The 27,858-nt window shown below is 32.1% G+C and overlaps 1 protein-coding gene across 4 annotated transcripts in view; it reads right to left on the reverse strand.

Annotated features, from left to right (window-relative positions):
- Positions 1-1,281: 1,281 nt before the first annotated feature.
- LOC123694887 (homeobox protein abdominal-A homolog) overlaps positions 1,282-27,858 on the reverse strand; it is a 34,564-nt gene continuing 7,987 nt past the window's right edge. Inside the window, exons 2-3 of one of the 4 annotated variants that reach the window (XM_045640495.1) lie at positions 27,412-27,444; positions 1,282-5,011 (exon numbers count right to left, since the gene is read on the reverse strand). In XM_045640495.1, coding sequence (XP_045496451.1) covers positions 4,614-5,011; positions 27,412-27,444 — 431 coding nt within the window. In that variant the 3' untranslated portion in view covers positions 1,282-4,613. Of the gene's footprint in view, positions 5,012-27,399; positions 27,460-27,858 lie in introns of all 4 variants that reach the window. The other 3 variants (XM_045640494.1, XM_045640493.1, XM_045640492.1) reach the window with 3 other exon arrangements.

The raw sequence follows: 27,858 nt of genomic DNA on the forward strand, positions 1-27,858 counted from the left end.
CTTACAGAAGTGATGCATAAGCAAAGTAGCTATTGGATCTATAAAATCTAATATCTCATTAAATTGGGGAAAAAATTACTAAGATGAACGGAAGAAAGCATAAAACTGCAAGATAGAAAAGATGTTTCTGATGTCTAAGAAGATAAGAAAAACTCTTACAAACAATATGTTTTTCAATAATTATTTATATAGAGCTATGTAATAGAATATAAATGTTTAAGTAGATAGGAATAAGGAATATAGGTACTTCAGTAGGTATAGGTACCTATAAGAAAATGATTTTGTTTTTAACCGACTTCAAAAAAAGGAGGAGGTTATCAATTCGGCCCGTATATTTTTTTTTATGTAGGTATGTACACCGATTACTCCGAGGTTTCTGAACCGATTTACGTGATTCTTATATAGTCGGTTCTTATTAAGCCCGTGCACCGACATCAAACCTTTTTAGTAAATAGCACATCTAAATAATATGTATGTAGTAATTAATAATATAAATCCTTTTTATTTTTTACTTTACCGTTTTTGAAGTCGATTGTTTTGACGCAGTTAATTTTATAAGTTTTTATTTTAAGCAGATTAGATGTAGGTAACAGTATTATGATTTAATGGACATTTGAAAAGAGGTCAATTCTTCACATGACTCTAGACGTCTCTATGTGAATCCAATTTTTAATCTTTATCTCTAGAGATCGCGGTGTTTGGTTTTTTTCGGATTCATAATAAGTCTTCGATTATTAAACATATCAGGCTCAACAATTCATTCCTCATTATTATCTATTAGTATATCAAATAAAATAAATATTTAAATATTAAAAACTAGGTATATAACACACAAACAATTGATAAAGGAGGAGACAATAAGTAAGATTTTCTCATATCAATTTTATTCAAGCGAGATATGTTTTAGAAATAAGTAGCTTCATAAATTGATTTATTTGCTTTCTTTAATTGTAGGTACTTCTTACATGTGTTTTCATTTTCGTGATACACAAAATTTATTTACTCTATAATGTGTCATATATACACGCATAGGTAAGCCTAACATAAGTACCTAGTTAAATTTCTGATTTCATTGCTAAATTCACATATACTGATCATACTGCAATCTTCATAAGTAATGTCTTATGAACATCTTTATGAAATTAAATCAATAAGTATTTGATGATGATTTAAAAATAATTGGAAACGTTATATTATGTACAACGTGTATTAAGGATGAAAGGATAATATTATGTTGTAGGGATAACTTACAAGGGAAGTTGTAAAGACAAAAAATTGTACGTTGTTTTATTAACTCTTTATTCTCTTGAATCTTCGAAATTAATATTACAATATTGAATGCGGGTTTCATATACAATCACCCCTCTATTTTGCTTATATTAACACGACACAGTCACATGGTTCCGTACGCCGGTTCTCTTTTCAGATGGACAATTTAAAACCATATTTATATATTTTTAGCACAGTGATAATATAAAGTAAATGCTTTTCTATTTTCTTGTACTTAATTCAAGTATTTTTCAAAATTCAAACAAAGGCAATGATCATTTATTTTTGTCACTATTTAATTGTTAGCGAACCGTGTACGGCACTCATTACATAAATACATAACATAAACAAAATATGAACAAAAATATAATGCGCGACAAAAACTTCGACAACTATTTACAATTACTTATTTTTAAATGACGATTTTATAACTATTCTCAAAAATATAGATATACGTAGGTACATACATACATTGCTACATTTAAAAGACAAGAAATTGATCATAACCTACACAAAGAAAGTCTTTATAACTTTAACATAAACATAAAACAGGACAATTTCCATCAAAAATAATAAACAAATTATATATTGCAATAAATAATTTATATCTTATAAATCCAAACTTTATATTTTGATATCAAACAATATTTTTAAAAGGCGAACAAAAATGTTAACATATATAAACAAATGACATGGTATTGGTATTATAAGCACTATAATACCTAAGGTCTAGAGAACTCTAGCTATGTATATGGCAAGACGGATGGAGGTCGTATATAATCTATTTAGCAAATTGCTCATTGTTTCTCGTGAATTATCTACAGTTCTTTACGAGGCAGAAACAATAAAGAAAACCTAACATAAATCATTGGACGTACATACACACAAATTTCATTACTCATACACCTCAAGTTCTACCTATTGTTGAAAATGAAACCAGAAAGGATCGAGTAGTCACGAATAATAACCATATTGGCTCTAGGTATTCCACATATTATAACTCTCCTAATTTGCACTATCCCACAAAAATAATGAAACAACTCTTACGTTATAAATCAATACAGGGAAAAACAAGCACACAATTATCTATAATTGATAACAATTTTGTAACAGTTCGTATACACACGTTGCGTTGTAATTGTTCAAGTATCGGTGTGTAACGTGTTCACTGTTCAGTGTACGTCCCTTGTTCTAATAAGCAACCTTCTCATCCATTTGTAGTTAACGAGACTAAATATGCAATTAAGCGTTTTCAATCAAATACTTTCACCGGTTCTATACGCTTAAAATTATCAGTATCTACGGTAGTTACAACTATGCATAATAATTTATAAAGCCTACACATACCAAAGTTAAGTACATTTTGTTCGATTTATTCACGTTCAAAGATGGAATATGTATTGTTAATTTTATATACCTACTAACGACAACCTTACACCAAATACGACGATAGATTAAACCAATTCGAATAAAACTATTGCACATATCGATCGCCGATACATTCAATATTAATAATACGAAGATTGTTTTATAAAATAAATCCTTTGGAAAACTTAAAATAAAAATGAATCTTTTAATACGTTTTAAGATATTTTTATCTATTTTATAGTTTATATTGCGTGAATCATTAATCCTATATTATATCGGTTTTATTCTATGATGGCTTGGAATTATTGAAAACACGATTCGGAAATTCTTACGCCTATAACATGATATTACGATATTAATCGTCATTAAAGGAAAATGATAAATATAGATCGTAAGTATTATTATGGTATAAACAGTGGACAGTTGATTTAAGAGATGATTATAAAAATGAAGCAAATGTTTTCATATCGACACATGTTATATATATTTAATTTTTATTATTTCTACCCTGACAATAATTTACGTATAATGGTGACTATCAACACTAAATTTTTACTACTAAATTTGTTCTGATATTACGTTTTAAGAAATATTAATGCTTAAATGGGACGCGAATTAAGGAGCTGATGAGAGAGATGAATAAGTCATTAATTTATTTTGGCACAATATATGAATTACAAGCAAATTAAGTTTTATTGTATACTTTTTAAAAAGGAATGGAAAAGAAAAACTTTTGCCTAATAATTTTTGACTGAGACATCTATTTTGTATTTTGGAAGCACGTTTGTTTAAAAAAAAAAAATTTAATACACTTTAAGCCGTTGCTATCTGCATTATGTGTCTCGAACAAACTGTCCTCAGGAATACGAACGAGGAGATCGTATAAATGACACCTAGATTACTTCATAAAAAGTCGAACTTACGTTAAAGATATATTACACTTATTCTATTCAACTTTAGAGATACATGTAAAATTTAACTTTAGTACACATTATTGTTTATTATATGTATCAATGTTACGTATATAATTTTGAACTGCTGACTTATTTGGACAATACGTCGTATTCATTATCGAAACCTGTTCATTAATTTGGACTCGATATTTTCTATATAGGTAGAATGCTTATCGTCAAAAAATATTGCATATTTCCAAGAAAGATTAATAAAAACGATTTTACGACAAAATCCTACACATGGAATTGTACTTTGATACGTATTTTTGTTTAAATATACGTTTAACGTTCTTATGGAATTAGTAATTTATGTAATAATAATTATAGATAATTGAATATTATATTTACGCGATCAAATAAACAACAATAATCACTGAACTTAACTAACGGAACTGAATCACAATCAAAAATAAAAATAACTTTCTGAAACCGATTGACAAATACAACAAAATTTACAATAACACAAAATAGTGGTGATGATTTTTAACGTTACTGGACCACGGGCAGCGGCCAAATAAAATATACATCAAAATGTACATAATATTATAATAGCTATAATAAAAAGAAATAACATAATGAGTTAAGAGTAGCTGCTGTAATAAATACTATGAGATTCACAGATTCATAATCTTAACTAACAATACCGAGAATCACTCCAAATAGTTAATCTTAGAGCGACACTAACACCTTTGTAAAATTTAGTAAATTAATATTATTGCAATACATGGTGTGGTTATGGCAACAAAATAAATGCTTAAAGCACATCACCAGCCTGTCCACCAGCGAACGACACCGAGGCAAGTCCTTCGCACTAAAGGAACATTAATACAATAAAAGTCACGAAACACCTCCACAACGAGGCGACACTCCTACGAAATCAGCCGCAAAACATAAAACTAGTGGATACGAAACGACTAACGCAACCCGCGAGTCCTCATGGACGTAACACTTCCATTCATGTATTCACACTATGATACAGTATCAGTCAGGATTTTGCTACACGATGCGTGGGGCGTGGGCGCCTTACGTCGGCACCTTGTTCACTTTGAGAATATCGCCGGAGCCCTTATCTATGGGCATCTTCATAGGGTCGTGGTGGTGGGTCACGTGGTGCCCGTGGTGCTGGCTCTCCAGCTTGGCTTGTTTTTCCTGTTGCTGCTGTTTCATTCTGTCTTGTTCCTCTCGTTCTCTGCGCGCCTGTTCATTTATCTCTTTAACAGCGCGCAATTCTTTCTTTAACTTCATACGTCGATTTTGGAACCATATTTTTATTTGTCGCTCTGTGAGGCAAAGAGCGTGGGCGATCTCTATCCTGCGTCTGCGTGTCAAATAATGGTTGAAATGGAATTCCTTTTCTAGTTCTAGCGTTTGGAACCTTGTGTAAGTCTGTCGACCCCTCCGCCGTGGACAACCATTGGGACCTGGAAATAAATAACATCCATTTAATATGTCATTCTACAAATATTAGCAAACAAAAAATATTAGCATAAGTAGCACATATTTAGCATTTTTGAATGGTACAACGTTTATTACTGCTATATATCATAGAATATTATTTATTGGCTTCGATTCGCAAAGGCTTTGGGAAACCATTAAATTTCATTTCCAAACCTTCTTTGAATTTAATGTCTCATTAATATTTTATGGCTACATAAAAGTTAATTTTAGAGTATCCGCTACTGGGACCAACCTCATAGTAGATCGAATGCCTAAGTTTATACGCTTAGAATTGAGGTAAAAAAATTTACGACTTGACAGTTTTTGACAGCAACGTAAACAAATGCACGGTCCGTTAGTCGTCGATTGTCCCCAAAAAGGTGTTGTTTAAAAAAGTAACGGAAAGGGTTAAATTCATTTTATGGTCCAAAAATCACAATAGAAGATTTCTAAAAAGAAAGCTCTATAAGGCGTCTGGGTGAGGAAGGGTTGCGCAACTTTCTAATGCTTTGTAAGGTGTCTCTTTGTGTACAGCGAGATAAAAACGTTTTCTTGGAATTTGTGAAAGTTTTAACCCTTTACTTTAAAAAAAGCAACTGGTCGAAGATTTTAGTGTGGACTTGATTTCACAAACAGATATTTGACCGTCCACTTTTGAACGCTAAACCTTTTTGAACAATATTTTATACATATCATTCGATTAACTTCTATGTATCTATTATAGTTATATACAAATATTATTAAACGAAGAACTTTAAAGTCAGTTAATTGTATATCTAACCGGTCAATCTATAAATTATTTTTCCTTCATCAAAAATTAATTTAATCACATTCATGGTACATAATATACATAAACCCATGTTTACACTGTGAAAAAATTTCTCAAGAATACCGATCTCAGACAGGTTTTTGAGTTGTTCAATAAATAAGGTAAGATAAATAGTCTTCCCTGCGTGTATAATTGATATAGCGGACGCGGACCAACGAAGCGCTTTGGAATGCCCGGTCGTGTGTACAGAGCCTTACCTGAATAACTTAGGTAGCAATTTAGGATGCCCAGACGTGACTAATGGATTTACATAGATATTTTGTTTTAACAATATACTTGTATATAATCGTTTATAATGTGATGTGCGTTTTTTTGTTATAATGTAGCTCTATCTTTACACTTCCAATCTTGTTACACCCCAGATCTAAAAATATATCACTCATATTATACCTATTATGCCCATCAGTTTATATTGATCAATATAATATCAGAATTTTGTTAATTTATTTTTCCCAGAATATTATGGGAGCAGAATTATCGTTCATAAAGATTACTTATATATTTTTTTGCATAAGCAAGATGGTAAGTTTAATCTGCAGTAGCAGAAGGAAAATTAATTCAATGCATGTAAGTAAAAAATTGATTTAATTTCATGAATTTATAACTTACAATGTAAGAACAAAGGATGTCTTTTAAAGAAACAACTTCCGTTAATTAAAATTACCGTTTACTGAGTTACACTTTAATTGAACATATTTTTACACGGTACGGGTAATCCGCAATTTTAGTATTGAAATAAATATGCAATGAATAAATCACTTTATCCACCAGAATCTGGAAACCGCATTTTATATGAGCAATAAATTAGCGTAACTGCATTTTTACTGCTTCAATTTTACATTTATTGTTGACGGTCATTTCAACAAAAACTTAAAAACTGTTTAAAATGTCATAAACAGAAATGGAACAATTATAGAGTGCGGTTGAGGACGATAAATATAGATCGTGATGCGAGTAAATGAGATGGAGATAGCTATTCTAAATTTAAAAAGCAAAGATGGAACCCAAAATACAATACACGCGTCCCGATTAAACAATCAAAGAGAAAGGTCATAAATGATAACAACCGATATTTTAAAGAGGTTCTTCCGGTGCAGAACATAGAGTCCAATTCTACTTGCGAGTTGGGGTGGATTTATTTGCTTTTTGTTAGCGCTTGTAATGTGTTAGCGAGGCAGGTTGGCCACCCTTCGCACGGTCGCTATGACAACAGGCGAAGACACCTCCCTACCCGTCAGCTGGGTTCCATTATTTTCGAAAGCTTTGTAGATTGGAGAATTTGCTCCATGTATGAGTTTGTTGAATCGATCTTTTTTAGGGAATCGAATTCGCAAGTTTAAAACGAGCTTTTCCAAAAGAAATCAGGAACTAAACTTTTTATGCATTTAAATCCCATGGAATAAGTTAAATGTCTATTCCTTGATAGTTGATGTTTTTTATTTAAATTATGCATCGCTTATTTTATTTATTTCTAATCTCAAAATTTTAAGAGAGCATTTTAAAAGGATCGCGGCGAGGACAATATATCTTGGAAGACAACGTCGTAGCATTAATTAGAGGCGTATATCGTGAGCCGACACAGGCAAACATAATATACAGCGACAAGACCCGGCTCTTGCGTCCCTTTTTTCTTCGAATAAATCTCACAGAATGTTCTCGCTTATTTATTATTTTATTTAATTTTGTATAACCTGCCCACCTTTGTATAAAACCAGTTTTATATTATTTGATTAATGTAAGCCCAGCGGATCGTAAGGGTCATATGTGAATTATATCAACGTTTGTCCAGTAAGAGGGTTATTTATGGAGCAAGCTAAGCGACTCCTGGAATGGCTAAAGGCAATATGTTATGAGACCCGATTCCTGTAACTTATTGTTGTTGACCACGGTGGGACAATTTTTAATGTTCACACGTGAGTACACTAGGTACCTAAAGTAGTAGGTATAATTTAATTTTAATGCAAGAAGAAATAATTCTACGACGACGTCGCGACGTCTCTCTCTTCAATGTTTTAATGAGAATCACGGTAGGTAGAGTGGTTAATAATCATCCAATATATTTTCTTCTTTCTTTAAAAGTAAAGTGTTAATTCTAGCTTGAGCCTTTTTTTAAAGTTCCGGTCATTTATTCAATAAATACATATTCAAATTAAAGATTAAGAATATTTTAAATTATCAAGATAATTTCGCAGACACTTTATTTTTTATGAACAATATAAATCCAATTAAGTTCAGTCATTACACATTTAAATTAGGTAATTTAATTACGTTTATGGTATGTTTCTATTATTACACACATTTCATACACGTTAATTTCATGTAAATGTGAATTTAAATAACGGTTTATATGCCCAAAAAAGTTATGAGATTATAATATACCCATCATATATTATTTTACCGAAGAGAAGAAGAAGAAATGAAATAATATTATCAGTACAAATTTATAAATACATCTTTGGAGTTTTTGTAAAAAATATTTTGTTAAGGTGAAAGGATTATGTTTCAAACAATAGAGTACCTTTAACAAGAGCGGAAATTAATTCGCGAGAAACGCCTTTCCACAATTTATTAGACATGTGAACTTGTTACTGTAAATAGAGTTTTCTAGCGAGGACGGGGGCAGGAAAAGGGCCGTAAGTGGAGATATGGGAATTTATTTGACTACAAAGCTAATATTTCAAGCTTGTTCGAGTCGGAAAGGACTATTTTTGCTCGTTGTGAGCGCCAGTTAAATCATCACAATGTTGTTCTGTGCTCCGCTTCGCGAAGGACATTGCCATGCGAACAGGGCTGTCTGGAAATGCTCCATAAATAATGAAAAACGTAAATAATACATTTTTAACAAATATTCGCATAAAGCATTGCTTTTTAAAATTTATAAAGTTTGTTGATGTAGTTTCTGATACTTTGTTGCATGTAGGAAATTTTTTGCCCAACATTATTTTTTATGCCTTTAATATTTTTTTATTGTTTGTTGCATTCATCTGAAACTTGACTTAAAGCAGGTAATTAATAATTATATCTGTAAACAGGTTTGTACAATTTTGCATCTGAATTATTACATATTTTTGCAATTATAATAATTATCTATTAGGTATGTAATAAGATAAAAAATTTTACCTACGTAGATTTAGAGTCAATATTGTATATTATTTATTATTTTTTTCCTTAGGGATGAAAATAAACATTTTTTTTAATGTCCAAAAGACATTGGAAGCAGCCCTATTTTCAAAACCTAACAAGTATGTACAGTAGCATGTCAGAATGATCTTTGATCTGCCCCTGGCTGACGTCACGTATTCATCTTGATGCTGAATACTAATAGAGAATTGTGAGCGTAATATCAACATATTTTCTGATATAACGAAACGATACAGTTTGGAATGGAGAAAAGCGGAGATTAAAATCGATACTTCATTTACTGAGATTTCACTGTTATTATGGCGAACGATGATATCATATTCATAAACAATGCTATTGCTAATAAACTCAGGGTTTGAAAGCACAAGCTTTGAGTAGGTATTGTAGGTAATGTAATTTGTTAATAATTAATGTATTACAGTATCTATTTTGTTGGCTACAGAATTTAATTTTCATAACATTAAGTCTTAGAGTTATGTGATACCTATTTGTTTTGATCAAATAAAGTCTATTATATGAATTGTGTTTTCATTTATTTCTTAATAGGGCCATTTACAAATTGTTAAACTTAGGCGTGTTTCTTTATATAGCTACTTGTACCAATATGAACACGTCATGAACACACAAACGAACTAACAAGTGTTGACAGGCTGATTTAATGTTAACAGGGTCATTGCCTCACACCAACTACATCGTATGCACTTATGCACCGACATTGTTACACATTATATATATGCGTATTGAGGTATATAAACGCACATACATAAAATATATGATGCAATATAAGTGCAATAATACTTTACTAAATTTTTCATAATTTCCTTAACAAGGCATAACATTACTCTATACAAAATACGCACCGTTTTAATTTGGTCGGTAGTTGAAACTGAAAACATGGTTATTTAATTAAATATAATCAACGCGCTAAATTAACGCAAAACCGCGCATAGCTTAATTATTCGATAACCGAGTTAGTTAAGAAATATAATTTGATAAGAACTGCGCCGTCATGGGCAACCTAATTATAAATAAAAGCCTATGTCTGAACAGTGGACACTGGATTGTAGATCACTGCACATTTATTATAGTTATAAATGCTATTTATTATACTATTACATTATACATTGTGCTGTTATGACAACTATTATTGAAATTGATGACTTTATCCCAGATAAACGGGTCATGCGATATCTAGAATGACACATTATATTCGATTTAATTAGTCTGAATGTTTCCATTATAATTACTTACCTACGTGAATCAATTTATTATATTCGTATTGATACGTAATTTGATGAGTTTAAGTATACAGAAATTATCTCAAAGTAATTAATTTATACTGAAGCATTAATTTAAAATTTGTATGGACCATATAAATTTTATAGAGCAGCCAAAATCTTACACCTATATTATTTGTTTATCAATTATTATAATATTATAGGTATTTTATTTTATATTACATAGGTGTGTCATTGGAATGCCCACTCACATTCATATTTATTGGTAATTAATACATACAATTTACAGAGTACAGTACCTATACTATTTCCTTTGCCCATTTTGCATATTAACGTATTTAGTATTTGATAATTAAGTAATAATTAAGACAGCAATTAACAGTATTTTGCATATTTTACAACTGTTTTCTTATGAGCTGATGCAAGGTGCAACTGTTTATGTATAATTTATGCGCAAATGTCACACTGTCTTAATTGGAAATTATTTACATTTGTCTCAACTATGTAGTTGTTTACCTAAGAGACATAATAATGTATTAATTAAAATACACATAAGGCTATGGCATGTTTAATTAAATTTTGGCAACGTAGACTCTACAAAGGAATTAAGTTGAGACTAGGTACTAAGAATTTATTTTTCATTTTGATGGTTTCAGTAAAATTAACTATAATTAAAAAGTACTTTATAACGAAATAAAAAACACAAATGATATAAATTTTACTATGGCTTTACATTCGCAAAAATCTCTACCTTCAGCATTGCAATAGTCGTTTCATGCGACCAGCTGCAGTCGTTAAAACCCAATATGTCCACTGCCGGGCAAAATAATACATTTTCGACTCTATCCCCTTAGACATAAAACAGTTAAAAAAATCAATAGCAGTAGCGGGGTTCTTCTTTCGTGCTATATGCTGGAAAAGTTATTTTCACAAATAAAACCTGCAGACTGACGCCCATTGCAATGGAATAATTAACTTTGTCTCTCATGCTGTAATTGAAGTCGCTTTCATTAAAATGTTTTAAATTCGCTTAGAATTTTACTGCAATGGTATTTAATTACGAAATATAAACAAAATAGTTTTATATACAATAGCAAATATTAATTTTGATTTTAAAAAGTGCTTGTCTATTTCTTTAAACTTTAAAGTTGTTAATTTAAAATAGTGTTTAAATCTGCGTTTAAATTTTAGGGATTGAAGATAAAAGAAAGTATTTACTAACTTGTAGTATCACTACTTAATGTGCAGAAAGCTCTCATAACTTTTACCGAGTAGGTACTGTAATCCAAAGCGATTTCCTTTGATTTGTTTTACATTACATGAGTATTGGAACTTAATAATCATTAAATAATAATGAATGAGATAAAAGCAATGTAACCTTTCCTATTCAGAATAGCTATAACGATCTCATAAATAAGAATGGCTCGTTACGTCTATTCTCTTATCATAAACACAAAGCCATCTCAGCACTATTTCGGATAAACGGAAACGAATGCCTTACACTCGAATTTTTAGTCGTCTTTGTTTACATTAACTTAGGTAGATACCACGTGTTAATGTAATAACAGGATGTTTAAAACAACGGATTGCGGCTCTTAACAACGTACTTGATTTCCTATTAAATATTATTTAATCTCTGCTCAAAATAAACCCGAGCGCACCTACGAAAGCTGTGTAAAGAAAGTTTATTTTGATAATTTATTAATGCGAGGTGGTCGTTTATTCTCGTGACACGAGGAGAGGCGGGTTTTATTTTTAAAAATGACTCCATCATTCAACGATAACGCATTTCAAGAGTCACAAAAAACATTTACGCTCAGTGTTATATGTCACATACCATTTTGGAATAACTAAATATTGTTAAAGCGACTTTTATGAACCTTTGTAAGGATTAACGCTTATTGTTAAGGTGAACACACACCGAGAACTAAAGGTGTAGCTTGAAAATTTTATCAATAATTGAAATCATTCATTGAAAATTTAAAATATGTAGAGTCGAGAAAAACGTGTAAAGCGGTAGGTTAATGTTCAAAGACATTCTGTTTTTGTTAAGAGTTAGGTACAATTGATAACAAAAATAATAAACTTCATTAGTCATTCTATATGATTTTTTTTAATTCTACCATTTAAAAGATAAAAACAACCTACCTTATTACTAATTCCAAGAAAAAATGTGGAATTACTTCATTGACTTTAACAACCTGTTTTAGAAGGATACGTACCGATATAACAATATCCGTTGCGTTTTTAATACTTATAAATATTTAGTAGAATTCGAATTCATTCACACAATATTATGAGCTATTTACTTAATTTTATTGAGTGATATTGACAATGTTTATATCTATAAAATTTATGTTCAAAATCAGTATTGCTCATCAAACATAAGAATTATCAATAAGCACTATTTTATATCAATAAAACATATACATGGTAATAGAATCCTAACCTACCTCAATATTATCGATTAACCTCAAACTCGCCTACCACATGTAACTTAATCGATCTATATGAATTTTTAAAAATATTATTATACTTGCTACATTGCTTACTACGAACAGATGTGACGTGTTACATTTTATTTATCCGAGTAATTTGTATTTAGAGCTTTGTTAGTAAAGTATTTTTGGATTATGCATCGCTGACATGAAAGCTTTGATATGCGTAAATATATCCCGTTTTGTTTATCGTATATAAACGGTTGTCGCAATTAACCTAAAGATTTTTATATCCGTTGAGAATCAGCACACATTTCCCTGCTCTAATATCGGTCGCATGTTAAAAGAGCTTTGAGAAACGTCGAGCTATCTTAGCGGCCATTGAGGCGGTCGTGTTACCCGCGATGTTTTGAAAGCGCATGGGCGATTACGATTACGTTTCCAACGAAGTGTCGACTTCGGGTTACGTTTTATACCGTCATATGAATCTTGCGCTCGGATGTTTGGTCCGAAGTGCTCGTTCATTAGCATTTTATGACTGATACGAGCGATAAAAGTAGAGTAAGACGCATTGAACGGGTCGTATAGTGTGATAGACGCACCGGCACTGACTCGCAGCGCAGGAAGTCGGCTCTCTGTTATTGGCCTATAGTCGTTCGGATCAGCACATTCTGATTCACTGAATGGCTATTATTGTACGTTTCAGATGTTCCGATTCCGATTTTGTTTGTTTAATGCGTTAAGCGGCGGATTCAAGTGGTTATGAGGGTAATTTGGAATAGTTGGGTAGTTGTAATATTAAATACTATCTTGCGAATCAAAAAATATACAAAAATTACCTCGAAAAGTCGTCCAATGAAATTAAAAAGAAGATTCTTATAACGAACTAGAATGTATTCAAATGGACATTTATAGCTGTAGCAGAGCTTTTCTTTTTTAAACTGAAGTAAAAGCTTGCTCTGTATTTTTGCCGTATTTTAAGCTTTGGCTAGGGACAACTTACAAAGAAAGCATTTGCATTACTTGTGTACATTTTATGTTTTACTGACAATATTTCAACAAAACGAATTTTTGTTCAATTTGCTAATAAGGTTAAATTGAATATCTATGCAAATTAGATCTCTAACAAAAACTCAACCTAACTCTTTCAAAATCTGTACAAGGCGTTTAGGTACCAGCTTTCAGCCTTGGTTTACTCTAAGATCTATCTTTATGACTTATTTGGTTTATTATTATATGAAAGGTCCGGATCAATGGGATCGTGTGCCATCTGCCGTTGGTTCAGAGCGTCCTCGATTCGATCCAGTTCTCAATGACTTCACACCCGAGGATATAAAGCCAAACAGTTCGGGGGGCGCGGAGATCGTAAACTTTTTGTAGATCCTCTCCCAACAAAACGCGAATCGTAAAAGTAATTGGAGCCCATTCATATTAATAGACATTTACGAGGTTTCCTTCATAAAACAGAGATTGTCATCGCTTACGCAATATAAGTCGACGAGCTATCGAAAAGTATTAATTCGTTTCGAGTATGTTCAATAGTTTTATAGCCGATAAATCACTCTGCTCTTTGGATTATAATTTCAACGATCGTTAATATTCGTCATATGGATTAACTTGAATTCAATCAAATATTTCAAATGTTAGACGATCATGTTACTACGTAAGAAGATCACGCAGAATCAAATTAATCTAGTTAAATAATCTTTATTTACTAAAAAATAAATGTTAATGTCGTGAATAAAATATCATGTAGGTAAGAAGGTGCTCGGTGTCGAAAATGAGAGGAATTTGATCTCATATCGTAAATATATCGTAATAAACGTTATGACATACCTATCTACATACCTACGGCTCCCTGATTGCAGATAAATAGAAAGGACATTAGGCTTCACAGCTGTCGCCTACTCCGTTTCTCCCTTGGGGAATTACGCAATTTTCCTTCCCTTAACGCCAGAAGAATCACAAAAGGTTTCCCCCGAATATTTATTATTATATCTTTATTAACATTCTAGATTATCTTTTCCTTTCTCAAATGACGAATTGTATTATTTATTTCGGTTAATAAGTAATTAATCAATACACCTGCCCAATAAATTTACTGCCAAATGTGTCTGCGACACCAGGTCATTGATAAAGTCGTAAATAATGCTAAGTGGTTTTTGATTAATTTAAATTTAATGCGTTTCATTTAGGTTAGTCCTTTAATTGTTTTTAGTAAACCGATTTTTATTGAAATTGTTGCTATACAGTGTTTTTGTATATGATTAAAATACACATAATTATATAGGTGTGAACACAAGCGAGTATGTTGCATAGGTTTATAAGCAATTAAGTTTTATGTGCAATAAATATTGTTAGCATCATCTTGTATTAATTGCAATAGCATACTTTCGCATTTAAAATTCGAGGGATGAACCAATGTAATATTCTATCCTAGCCCTCTACTATATTTCAACTCAAAACACAATATCGTAACGTAATTTAAAACGAATTAGCCTCCCCTACAAACTCACAAATTTGAATATACCTCGCGCCCCATTCTAAGAGAACGCAACACTTTTTAAAAACAAAAGGGAGAAACGTTTATGTAATATATTATAATTTAACTCCTCCCTACCTTTATTTTCATATTTTTTACTCTAGTGAAATGCACTTCTCGATGGTACAAAGTACAAACGATCTAGAACAAAGATGCTTGGGGCAAGTTCGTACATTCGAAGATTTTTGTGAAGTTTTCTGAATACACAACACGATTGTAGTGCTGTTTTTCGCAGATTTTTATTAATAAACTTTTTTCTTCTTACCCACATACCTACTCTTAAACGTCTTGTAATTATTATTTATTGTATATTTATATATTGTATTTTTTAATTACGGTTTCAGAATATTAAATTAAGGCGATTAAAATCTTCTAAACATAAAACGCAGCTGATATTAATCACCCCAGTGCATTTGTTATACAAGATGGCGGCCTGCAATGGACAAGGCGTATCTAAGGGTGTTATGGGGTTGCTAACATGCAAATTTAATTCGCCTGTATACTCAGGCGGTCACCACCGACCGTGCTTATTACATGCTCTATTGTACGCTTATTAATTCAACTGCGTAATTTATGAAGGTTTATATCGACCCAGACACATAAATTCCCTTAATTGGAACTTAATGCGGGCACAAACGGATTCTCAATGTGAATGCTACTATGGATAATTCGTTTATTGGTCAGTCGCAATTAAAAATTACTGCCTATTTATTGATTAAATGTTAGCTGCAAAATAACAATTTAGATAACAATATACTTTCAATTACAGCGATAAGGACGCCAGCTGTTATGCAAAATAATGAATTAATTTTAATTCAATAATCCATTAATATTATTGTTGATATAATTGTGTCATTTTTAATTTAAAAAATGTTATATCAAGTTTATACAAGAAAGACGATAATACTGAATTAATTACGTAATTCATTGTTAAGCTTTCAATGAGGCTTTCAAACAAGTAGAGAAATACATAGCTTATTAGGCAGGTATTATAAAAAATATTTTATCTTCCTCGTAATATTTTTTTTTATAATTAATAATTCTACCCAAACAAGAAAAACGCTAATACTGCGAGTACCAGGTACCTCCATAATATTATATCCTAACCTCATCCGAGAACAGGTGCGTTGTCCACTGATAAAGCGCTCTATGACATGATTATTATTCATACACCTGTAGATTTGACTCATATACTACTCAAGAGTGTCGTTTTCATACATAATCGTCTGTTTAGAGCGTTTTAATTACAAATGCTTTATTCCAAGGGTTATGCGCACTAAAGCGACGAACGACGATGGTCCCTTATGTGCCTGTTAACTACACTACGAACATTATATTATTTCACTGATGTGCGTACGTTTAACCACTAGTTTACTTTATAGGCAGTATTTGCTACCTTTACGGTTTGTAATTAATTTAACAAATTCAATTAATACCGTGACTAGTTAAATAACATATCAAAGTTTAGTTCACGTAAATAAAATAGATACGTAATGATAATATTAGGCTCAAACAAGAGATTTTTAGATAACATTTTAAAGATATAGCCTTGAGAAGAAATATCTACAGCAATATTAATTAAACAAAAAGATAATTATGATTGAACGTTTATAAAGAAGTTGATTGAAATTCTAATAAAGATCTGAAATGCAATTATGGATCCCTTATAATTCAAGAATGCGTATAATTTCTCTCCCACCCTCGTTATAAACCTAGTGATTAAGCCTTGTCTCACGCATTCAGCCTGCGTCTTGAGCGGTCGCCATTTGCTACGGCGTAATTATAATTAAAAATTAATCCAACCTCAAAGCAATCCCTCCAATTGTTTTAGTTATACTACCCAAACAAGAACTTTGAAACACGTTAGTTTAAAAACATTGCTTTAGTTTAAATTCACATACCTACCTACCTATATTAAGGAAAACTCCCTGAGAAAAGGGAAAATACATCTAATAAAAACCATATACATTATACATCTAGCAGCGGGTCAGTAATAAAAAACATGACTAGAGATTTTTTATTCAATAGGTATATGCATATTATAGCAAAATTACCCAACAAACAGTAATATTAATGTTAAGCCTCCCCTACCGGACCGGGAGATAGGATTGCAAATTTTTGGCAAAATTTATGATAGCCTCGTACCCATATAGTTCCCTAAGGGGCGTGGGGTGAAATAGGTCTATCGGCATTTCGGAGAGCTGGTTTCGCTCGTTGTCGGCCGGAATGACCCTAAACATTTTATTTGGTGGAATCGCTAGTCTCGTAACGCGCCAAAATTGCGCCGACTAATCTTCAGCTGCAATTTAAAGGGTGTTTGTGCTTGTTTTATATAAATACTGAGTGTAATGCGTGGGCATTTTTATATAAGGCATTTGCCCGCCTGCTGCTAAGTTACCGCCATCAAAGAATATGTTTTACATGCTGGGTATCAAACCGCGATGCATTAATTTGGCTTTTATGGTCTTTGCATGATCGTTTGGACGTGTTGATGTTGAATGGTAAATCTTGTTTTGAATTTTGATGTATATTCAATTATTAATTAACAAAATTTATTTGATAAGTGTTCATTGTCATAATCAGTTTTCCATTCACATGCCTATACGACCAGAATAAGGTCTCTGTTTACATGGGTACAAAAATGCCATGGCACCTAACCTTGTTTCGGATCCGCAATGACCGTTGGCATTAACTTAAATTTAATAACCTTTTATTTCCCATTTATTAATCGAATTCAACAACCAATTTCAGAACATCAAAAGTTAAGCATGCAACAAAGACATACACGTTTATCAACACCATTCGATTTTCTGTTTATTGCATGGATACCTAATAAAAATAAGCGGGAAAATATAAATCCTGAGCTTAGGTTTCAGTGTACACGTGTAGGGTGAATAAAATTATTCAGGAGCTTAGGAGTTAGGAGCAATAAGTCGAATCCGTATTTATTGGCGATCGATTAGCACCCTCGCGCACATAAACAAGCTTCGTGTAATTGAAGTGCTCCCGTAATTGGATTAGCCAATTCTATCTACCTAACCTTTATATACCTTTGAGTAATCATTATGTAGGTAAGTAATCGTGTATGGGCTGTACACATGGTCGTACATTCCTGATGGTGTAGGCGTTAATTAGAGTAAACAAAGAAACTTTATTTGAAATAATTATTTTAAATGGCAAAACTTTGTTTAAAAATTATTAAATCTAATAGAATTTCCAATAATCGCGATCTGTGGAAAACTGATCAATTTCAACATGCCACTAAACTGATTGCTTTCGATTGTGCAACTTTCATTGTATGTATATAATTACTTTTAAATAAATTCACATGAGCTTATACAAGTGCGTCGAAAACACAAAGGGTGAATTCTAGGAACATATTGTATTATCTCAGTAATAGGTAAGCACCTCGCTATTCCCATGCGATATCTCCCGAATGTAAATATGACACCCCATAAACTGAATGTTTTGTCGACTGCCACTACTGCCATTCCAATTTATTCTGGTCATTTTTCTATAGGTGCTTCGAGGGTGTTCGATTTTTAGGGGAGTATTTATTACTCTTATTATGACTTTTTTGATACTTAACCGGTTTTCGTTTCAGCTAGCAAGAGTATTGTCTAAATCTTTGGAATTCAAATTATAGCTATGCTTTCTAAACTATACCTATAATAGGTAGATAGTAGATACGTCTTATTAATTACATTACGTACCTACCTAAATCAAACAAAAGCGTTCTAAATTCGTCGATAGAAGTTTTAAATAACTGAATTACGCATATTTAAGACGCGTAAATAAAAACATCTTACGTAGTCAGGGCATATGGCTAAAAGATCGTAAATCGTGATCTCACCTTTTATCCGAGAATAACCGTACGTTGAATGGGGACATAACCTTTAATGATTCGATTTATATAGCATTGTGCCTTAATGTAATTATCTATATAGTATATTTAAATATTGTTAATATGTATCCCAATTATAATAGGTAGATAATTATTTAAAAATCGACGGCTACAAACGATAAATTAAATCTATATAATAGGTATTTAAAACTCAAATGTGACTGATATAGTGATCTACCATAGCCCAAACCACTGGACGTATCGGGCTGAAATTTGGCACGCAGGTAGATGTCATAACGTAGGCGTACCCTAAGAAAGGATTTTAGAAAATTCATCCCTAAAGGGGTAAAATAGGGGGTAAACTTATATCATAAAAATTTATCTTTTCCACGCAAGCGAAGCTGCGGGCAACAGCTAGTGCAGAAATAAAAATGAACATTATCTAAATATTTATATGAAGTTTCAAACATTATTTGTATTTTATTATAAAAGCTGATATTGATGCGCGATCGATTCATATAAAGCTAACAATTGATCAAGCATACAGATCTTGCGACGAGCCTTCCCGCATTGTAATCCGTTGTTTAGAGATAGCGAGCGTACTAACAAAATATTCCGATCTCGTACAAATGTAACGCCCTACGTAGCGCCGGCCCCCGCTATTTATACCTCTGTTATTGGCACTACTTCAATGTCAGGCGCACCCTGTGTCCCTTCTCCCCTAGCTGCCCCGTTGCCTGCGCTACCCTCCAACATGCATACACTACACCGCTTGAATTCTAAGGGCTATATCAAATTATATCAAATGCACGGGTAACACCAAACTACAAATTTAGATCTGTCGCTTGATGCTTCCATTGAATGGCTAAATAAACACATAGTTTCGAACATTTCTCTAAATTGAATCGCTCGAGATATCAAATAGCATAAATGATGTAAATATTTATGTGTTATTTTCAGTCGGCGAGTACTGAGAAGTTGTATGTACAATCTTGTTTAGTTGCAGGAATTAAATGCTAAGCGTAGTAGGTATGCCGTTTTAATTATTTCTTTGTCGGTAGAGCTACGTGGGCTGCGGCCTGCCTTCTGAATTAGTTTTGAAATTTGATATATATCTTTATTCATTTCTATATCACGTTTTCGTTGAGTTATAGGTAAGGCTAATGGGAATTAATGAATGTGAAACGTCGACTTGAATAATAATAAAATCGTGGCGATTTAAAGCTACTTATTATGAGAGGCTTAATTACAAATGCATATACCTAGTATATACAGTTTTGGCGTACGATATAAACTAGTTAATATGTACTCAATTTTTTATACTGTTCCGAGGCTATCTATTTCAACGTATGACATTGGTCATTGGACTTTATAGCGTGGGCTTCATTGATGTCAAACAAGAATTGGATGCAGCGTGAAAGTACAAAATAATAAATAACCTAAAATGGTTTTAATTCTCCATGGGTGGTTAAACCGGCGCACTAATTAAGAATTCTCGATTATAATTCCTTACGGTTAATTTCCATAAAATCTATGCGATACGAGCAAAGTCTAGATTAAAATCATAATTCACGGAGACTGCGCTGCGACAGGACCGGAATGATAATGTGCTCTTTTAGATAAAGCCATTAACTTGCGTTCATTATTGAAAGGGAAAAATCGAAATAAGTTTGTGAGTCAGTAGGCGACGGCCGACCTCAAAAGGAGAACGCGTCAAAAATACTCGCTACGTACAATTAAGCCAATAAAATAACGATTTAATTACATATTAGTGGGAACAAAATTACTTTAACGTCGCCTTAATTGGACGAAACCACACACATTATTGTAATTTTAACAAAGATTTTTTACATTATATGTGTGATAGTGCCAATATATTAGCCATTTAAGTTGTTGTTAATTTAAGTGAAATTACTTGCGGGGCGATTAATTAAAATAATTTTATTGTTTAATTTTGTCTACACAGGTTTTATGATCAAATCCTTTTCATATTCAACGAAACCTTAAAAGGAAAAATAATAAGCTAAGACAGCGTATTATATTTAATGTATATATTCTACTTTTTATCTAATAATTTCATGAAGAGCACGTAAAATAGCGCAAAATATAAGCAAACGAATTTATTGTTGTTGTTGAAATAGATCCTTCAGCACATCGCGAAATAGCAATATAAAACAAAGCGTAAGTATATCATCCTAGCGTTTGTAATAGTGAAAGTGAATATATTATATTACGCATAACAAAATACATAAAGAAACGTTAATCAAATCCAGATAAAGTGTACAAGCAATAAAGTACAGACAGTATACAAGTAAAACGACTAGTTTCCCGCGAACGTTGTCTGAAGGTGAAAACGTCCACTTGTATATCAAGATAGTATCAGATTTACCGCCGCACGATTGTATCTCAGAGATTAATGCGCATGAGCCGCATAGAGCCTCCAGCCTGTAATGTAATTCCATTCCTTTATCTCGTTATTTATAACTTCGGCTCCGTGTTGTTTTATTGTGTCGTGCTTGATTGGCGCCTTCGAAGTTCGAACTTGTTTATATACTTCGGGATCTCGAGCGGATGAACTTATATTTTTTTTCTTTTAAAAGTAGCCGATGGGTATAGATAATGGTAGCCGCATTAATCTCCTTTATGTACAGCCTGCATAAATATTTTATACGGATGATATAAAGCGAAGGCTTGAAAGTTGAATCCAACAAACTGCCTTTAGCTTACGAATTCTCAGAATTCCGAGCACGACTGAAATATGAAATTGAGTCATATAATATTAAAATAACTCAGTTTTATGTTATTTTCTTTATAGTTTGTAGTGAGTTACATGAAATGCCAGTAAATCACCTTCAAGAATGTCGCACGGTTTCCTCGTACGTGTGTAAAGCTCGCCTCTGGTCAGCGGCCAGCCAATTTGTTTTTATAGAGACTACCCTCGAGTTATGCAAACTCCGAGGAAACGCTGAGCGCGCTGTAAACTAACATCAACAACCACTTTCTATTGATCCGTCACTCGTACAAAGCGTATTCCATTTATTAGCACTACGTTGGATCAACTTAGCTGGATACTTTTAACGAGCATATACCTTTAATCTTGTGAATGTTGTTACTAAGCACTCTACGTTTTATACGATCTGAAAATAAACAATGCTAATGGAGATATAAATTGCGTTTGTTGCAGATAGTAGTAGATATCTGTAAGCGCCTGTACGAGTGTAAGAGCGACAGCTCCACGTCACTAAGAGCTTGTTATCGTTGCGTCCAGGCCTTTCCCCATGTAGACTTAGGCTAGAGTTCTATTTACACTGTGAACACAAACATGTGACCCCGAGTTCGTGCGGAATCCTAAACTAACAGCTTCTGCTAAAGCTTGAACGACAAGCAAATAAATTTAAGACTTTCATATACTTAATGTAACGTACCGTTTGGATTGGCTTAATAAATTGTCTGAAATACAGTACATTAGTATAACGATATCGACTGAAAGCAGACGAATAAAATAAATTCAAACTGGCAGACGTTACTGCAGTATCAGAATTAACATAAAGTATTTGGCATGGCGTAGCGAGTTAAGCTCTTGCCTTGGAAGTTCGACGTACTATTGAACAATGCCTCTATACATCCATACAGTTGTTGAATCAGTTCTCTGACTTCAAAGCGTTCTGTATGAGAAACGTTTTGCATACACAAAGTTGTATGAAAATATGATATTTAATATTCAAATTATAATACTTGTTCAATAATTTATAAAGGTTTAACTTAATATTAATTAATAAAACAGACAATCTCGTAATTTCCAGAATGCTACACGCCAAGAAAATTACTATTTATTGTATAAGAACATTTTTGTTTCGATATTCTAGTCACGATCTTTACTTTTTTTTCTTGTAATATCTTCGTATTTATTTTTACCAAGAATTAAAACAAACAATCGAAATAATAATATGTAAATTCCCATCGCGGTTACAAATGACGTTAAACATATTAATACATTTTACAATTACTGCTTTAAATTTATGGGTAAGAAACAAATGAGTTGATTCTATAGAATGGAAATAGACTCTATTATAATATTGAAATGAACCATGAATATTAATATTGTGCAAGTTATTTAGTTGCTTAGCCTTTTAAACATAAACTTTGAGTACAGTAGCTGTATTGTAAAATATTTGGCTAGGTAAACTGTTTAACTAGACTGTTTTTAATTTGTCATAACATAATTAACTGTTAATAAGGGTAGTCTACATAATGTTAAATAAAGCAGTCAACACACAATATTACAACAAAAATGTGTTTTCCCTAAAAATACTCGACGATTTGTTACATAAATGTGTTTACATAAAAACGCTTTAATAGAGGGTGTGTACGTAATTGATTTACATAAATAGCCTTGCTAACGTTTATGCGCAACCATCGAACAAGATAATCAAATCATCTTTAAAATACGCGGTAAAATAATAAAAAGCATGAAATAAACACATGTGCCGGTACATGCGACTCCTGTTGAATGCATCCGTCGCAACGTGCTCCGAGTGAAAAACGTATTAAGTGAATATTTAAACTATAGTTCACGTTGCTCTAAGGTTATAAAATTAAGCCTTTATGTCAACAGGATATGAATTAAAATTGCAAAAACGTCATCGCCAACTTTGCATTTCATACAGACTTTGGTTAAGTTTGGAATTAATAATTTAATACAGACATATTATATCGGCATAGCAACCTCTTATCGAAAATCAATACCTACCGTTCATTTTTATCAGTATTGAGTTAATTACTAAAAACTGCTAAAACTGCATTATCAACTTTCAACTTAAAAAAAAATACGTGAAATTAAAAGTCTATCTCTATCTTATTTAAATAATATCTAACATCCGTTTCAAACGATTTAATTAACCTCTTTAAAACACCATTAACACTATTTCTTTCTTATTCAATTTTGTAAGTTATTATAGTGTTTACTATTGCCACACAGTTTTCGTTGGAAATGAAAATTTTTAATAATAAATATAGTCTGAAAAGATAACGATACATGCGTGCGCGCACGTATAAACAAACATTATAGATTTATATGGATTCACTCAAAGTGTTTTAAATAGTTTCGAAGGAACGTGGATACCAACCGATTCATAAATAAATGATCAAACGAACTGCGTTAATATTTATTGGCAATTTATAGAGAAAAATTTAATTAAAAGTATTGCAAGGTATGTTCGTAATTTAATCTTTATTTTTTTTAATTAAGTAGGTATGTATATAATGCGGGTAATAATTTTTGTCAGTTAATAAGGCTTTAAAAGGAAATTGTATTAAAAATTAAAGTTCTCACTCAAGGATACAAATGCGTATTACTGACCCCAACATTCAACGAGACATTTTTAATAGCCCTATGAATATCAAGGTTTTGTCGTAGGTATCTACCTAGTAGTATTATTATCATGTAGTTTTCTGCTAAATTTCTTTAAGACTCGGCCGAGATGAAAGGTGTAAGTATATTATATATAGCATTCTATTATTAACATTTAAATCTGCAAAGTTTATTCAAACAATGTAGCTAAATGTAATATTTGAATCAGCCGAAAACCATAAATAACAAACAGAAATTATTTGTAAGATAAGATTATCAACTTTGACCCTTTCCCTAAACTTCATTGAACTGTCAAAACATTAAGTAATATATCTATTTGTAATAAATTTACCATTATTATTATTTGTAGCACACAATTGCAGCGTGAAGTGCCTATTCAGATAAGAATTTAGTAAATCATCACGAAATAATCAGACGGCAAAATACATTCTGTCTGCTCAGAAATTGTTAACGCAATGGATGAAGGCAAAATTTATTTAGGACTACAAAGAGTGTTCAAAGTAACGAAAATCGTTATCTGTGAAAATTAATAAATGGGAGAAAAACAATATATTAAAGTTATGATTCATTTTGGGTTTTTCGCTGCTGAGTAGGTAATAAAGTATCTAATATACCTATCTACCTTAAAAAATTAGATGTCTAATAAAATAATCTATGTCTTTAAAATATAAAATAACAGAAGTTATTGGTATTGGCAACGGCCACCGGCTATGACCTACCCATATATACCTAAGTACTTTATTTGTTTAATCTGTGAAACATTCACGCACTGCATATCATATGAATTCATACAGGTCGACAACCTTAGGTATTGCATTTTTAACATAGCTAAAAATAGTGGGTTGCGTAATTCGTGTAATAGCAACAACAACTATAGCCTTGAACGACAAGCGTTTGAAGATTACATCAAATGAAACCGAGTGTAGTCGCACAGCACGTAAGACACGTCGTAAGTGACATTGACATTTGGAATGTTGCTAGAGCGAAGACCTCTGAATTAAACAAAATACATTATCTATGTTTCACGGCCACGATATCGCATTTTTTATCACAGACCGCTCTACTTACCCAGTGAAAAAAATAAGAGCGAGAGAAATAGATTACACGTAAACTAAACAAAGATGTGAAAGCTGCTGTGTTCTTAAATTATATTGAATTCGACATTTACGTTCGTTAAGTGGACAATAAAATAATAAAATGGCACAGTTTTCTTAATGTATTCGACTGTATATAAACGAATAAATCACACATTACGGTTTCTTTATAAGCCTTTAAAATTTTTATGATACAAGCGCAAAACTGTCGCCGACGCGGAGTCGTCGGCCACATGTCGAACCAGCTGTTTCTATGACGATCACGTTCACAAATCTGGCAGTGTTTATACTACGCTACGCCACAGGCTTGCCTCGTTAAATTTTTATTGCCGCAAGGTCGTCACTTTATGGTCAATTCTGAGATGTTATTGTTCGCAGGCACACTTTTTTCACAGCTCTAGCGGCTTATAACAGTCGAGTTACGATTGACAGTGATTAGCTCTTAATTGTTATAGCATCATAAAACAACTTTTATAAACTTGTAGAGTGTAATCTGTTGTGTTTGCCCGATTATTGTAATATATTGAAGATAAAGGAACATTGTGAGCCATACTCGCGGCATTTCATAACAAATAAATGTTCCGCGAGAGACAGTTTTATTGTGAAACCGTACGTGAAATGCAAATACTGGCACTGTGAGTGCGTTTACAAATGCGTATACGTTGCCCTTGCACTTGGATTCGGCAACTTTTATATGATAACAAATAATGTTTTGTCTGCAATTTTGGGCATATCGACTTTCGCGGAACGGCCGCAAAGCTTTGAGTAATAAAGCAATTTGCGAGCGTGCCAACAAAACAATAGCCCCTGTTCTAAGCTTGTTTTAAAAGCTTTCGACACCGTGATTTAAAACCCTTTGACTTATACCTTATTTGTAAACACTGGAAGCACAAAGCGTTGCTATTTTTAAGAAAAAAGAGAAATTGTGCAACCCTATTGCCGTAAGTCTTTGTTTATTTTTGTTGGACAAATTGGCGAAAGTTACTGTAGGTAGTGGGAATCTCTTGTGCAGAAGAATCCTACAGATACTGACAATAGCTATTGCATTTATGAACGCTATACTTATTGGTCTTCAACGTTTAAAAAACGTTAAAAAAGTTTTTTGGTGTGATTATTCAAATTAATACATCCATATTTTAAATGGAGATGAATAAATGTCGCAAACGAAATTTCCTATGGTAGAATGACTGAATGAATTCGAATTTTATCAGTTTTTTTTGTAGGTTCGCGGTTTTTTCAGGAGATTTTGGGATTTATTACCTGTAGGTATTTTAATTAATACCTAGTTATTATAGGTATGTACAAAATAAATTTTATGTATAAGCTACCTTAATAGTTGATCCTTTGTTAAGAATTGCAGAGAATAATCTTTTGTTTAAGGTGAAAGTTTTCAAAGCGATAATAAAGAACCCTTTCTTTTGCAAAAAACTAACGTTAAAAAAGTTACTATTGTAAGTTTTTTATAATTTACAGAACAGCTAATATTATCTACAAATGCGTTTCTTAATCACATAGGTATCTATTTAGTTTTGACTAATTCCTGGCTAATCGCCAGTATGAATTAAAAGAAACCGCAAACAAAACATTTGTTGTTCAATCAAAAATTTGATTACCTAAAGTTAACCAAAATTGATGCTGCAATCGAAGCCAATTTTTAGCAGTTTTCACACAAAAAAACACAGTAGGTTATTTTAATAATTCGACAAAGCATGTCAAATTAATAATTGCAAATAAATATTACAGAAGGTAGCAAAGTCTTAAGACACGAGCGAAAAATTGCACAAAGGGCAAACAATTGCATCATCTCGTGTATACGGACTATATCTAATAAATAATCTTAAAATTAAAAGAAAATAAATGTGAAACGATAAATACCATTGAACTCACCGCAGACCACGCGGTCGAAGGGGCTCATCCAATCTGGAAATGGAAAATCTATTATCAATCGTAAAGAAAGTTCTTTGTTTCGGCAAAAATACATGCATAACAAAATTGAAGAACATAAAAAAATGAAAATAAAAACATTGTTTACTTCACACGAATAAAAATTTAGAATTAAATAACACAGGTAGGTAAATTAATGAAATTAATTAGACAATAAAAATTTATATGTAAGTGCATGCTGTTGGACATTTAATAATTAAGTAAATAAAGTGCAGTTTTTGTAATACTTTCTATAGTAGTAGGTATAGATAATCATAACATCATGCAAGCCAATAAATGAATTCTATGAGTAGGTACGTTAGATAAAATATAAAATAAACAAATTAAACGCTTTGTTGTTAGTATGAGATATGCTTACATGTTACGAGCGAAAAACTTTTTGCTCGGTTT

This window comes from Colias croceus, chromosome 10 (assembly GCF_905220415.1).
Source record: "Colias croceus chromosome 10, ilColCroc2.1".
NCBI lineage: Eukaryota > Metazoa > Arthropoda > Insecta > Lepidoptera > Pieridae > Colias > Colias croceus.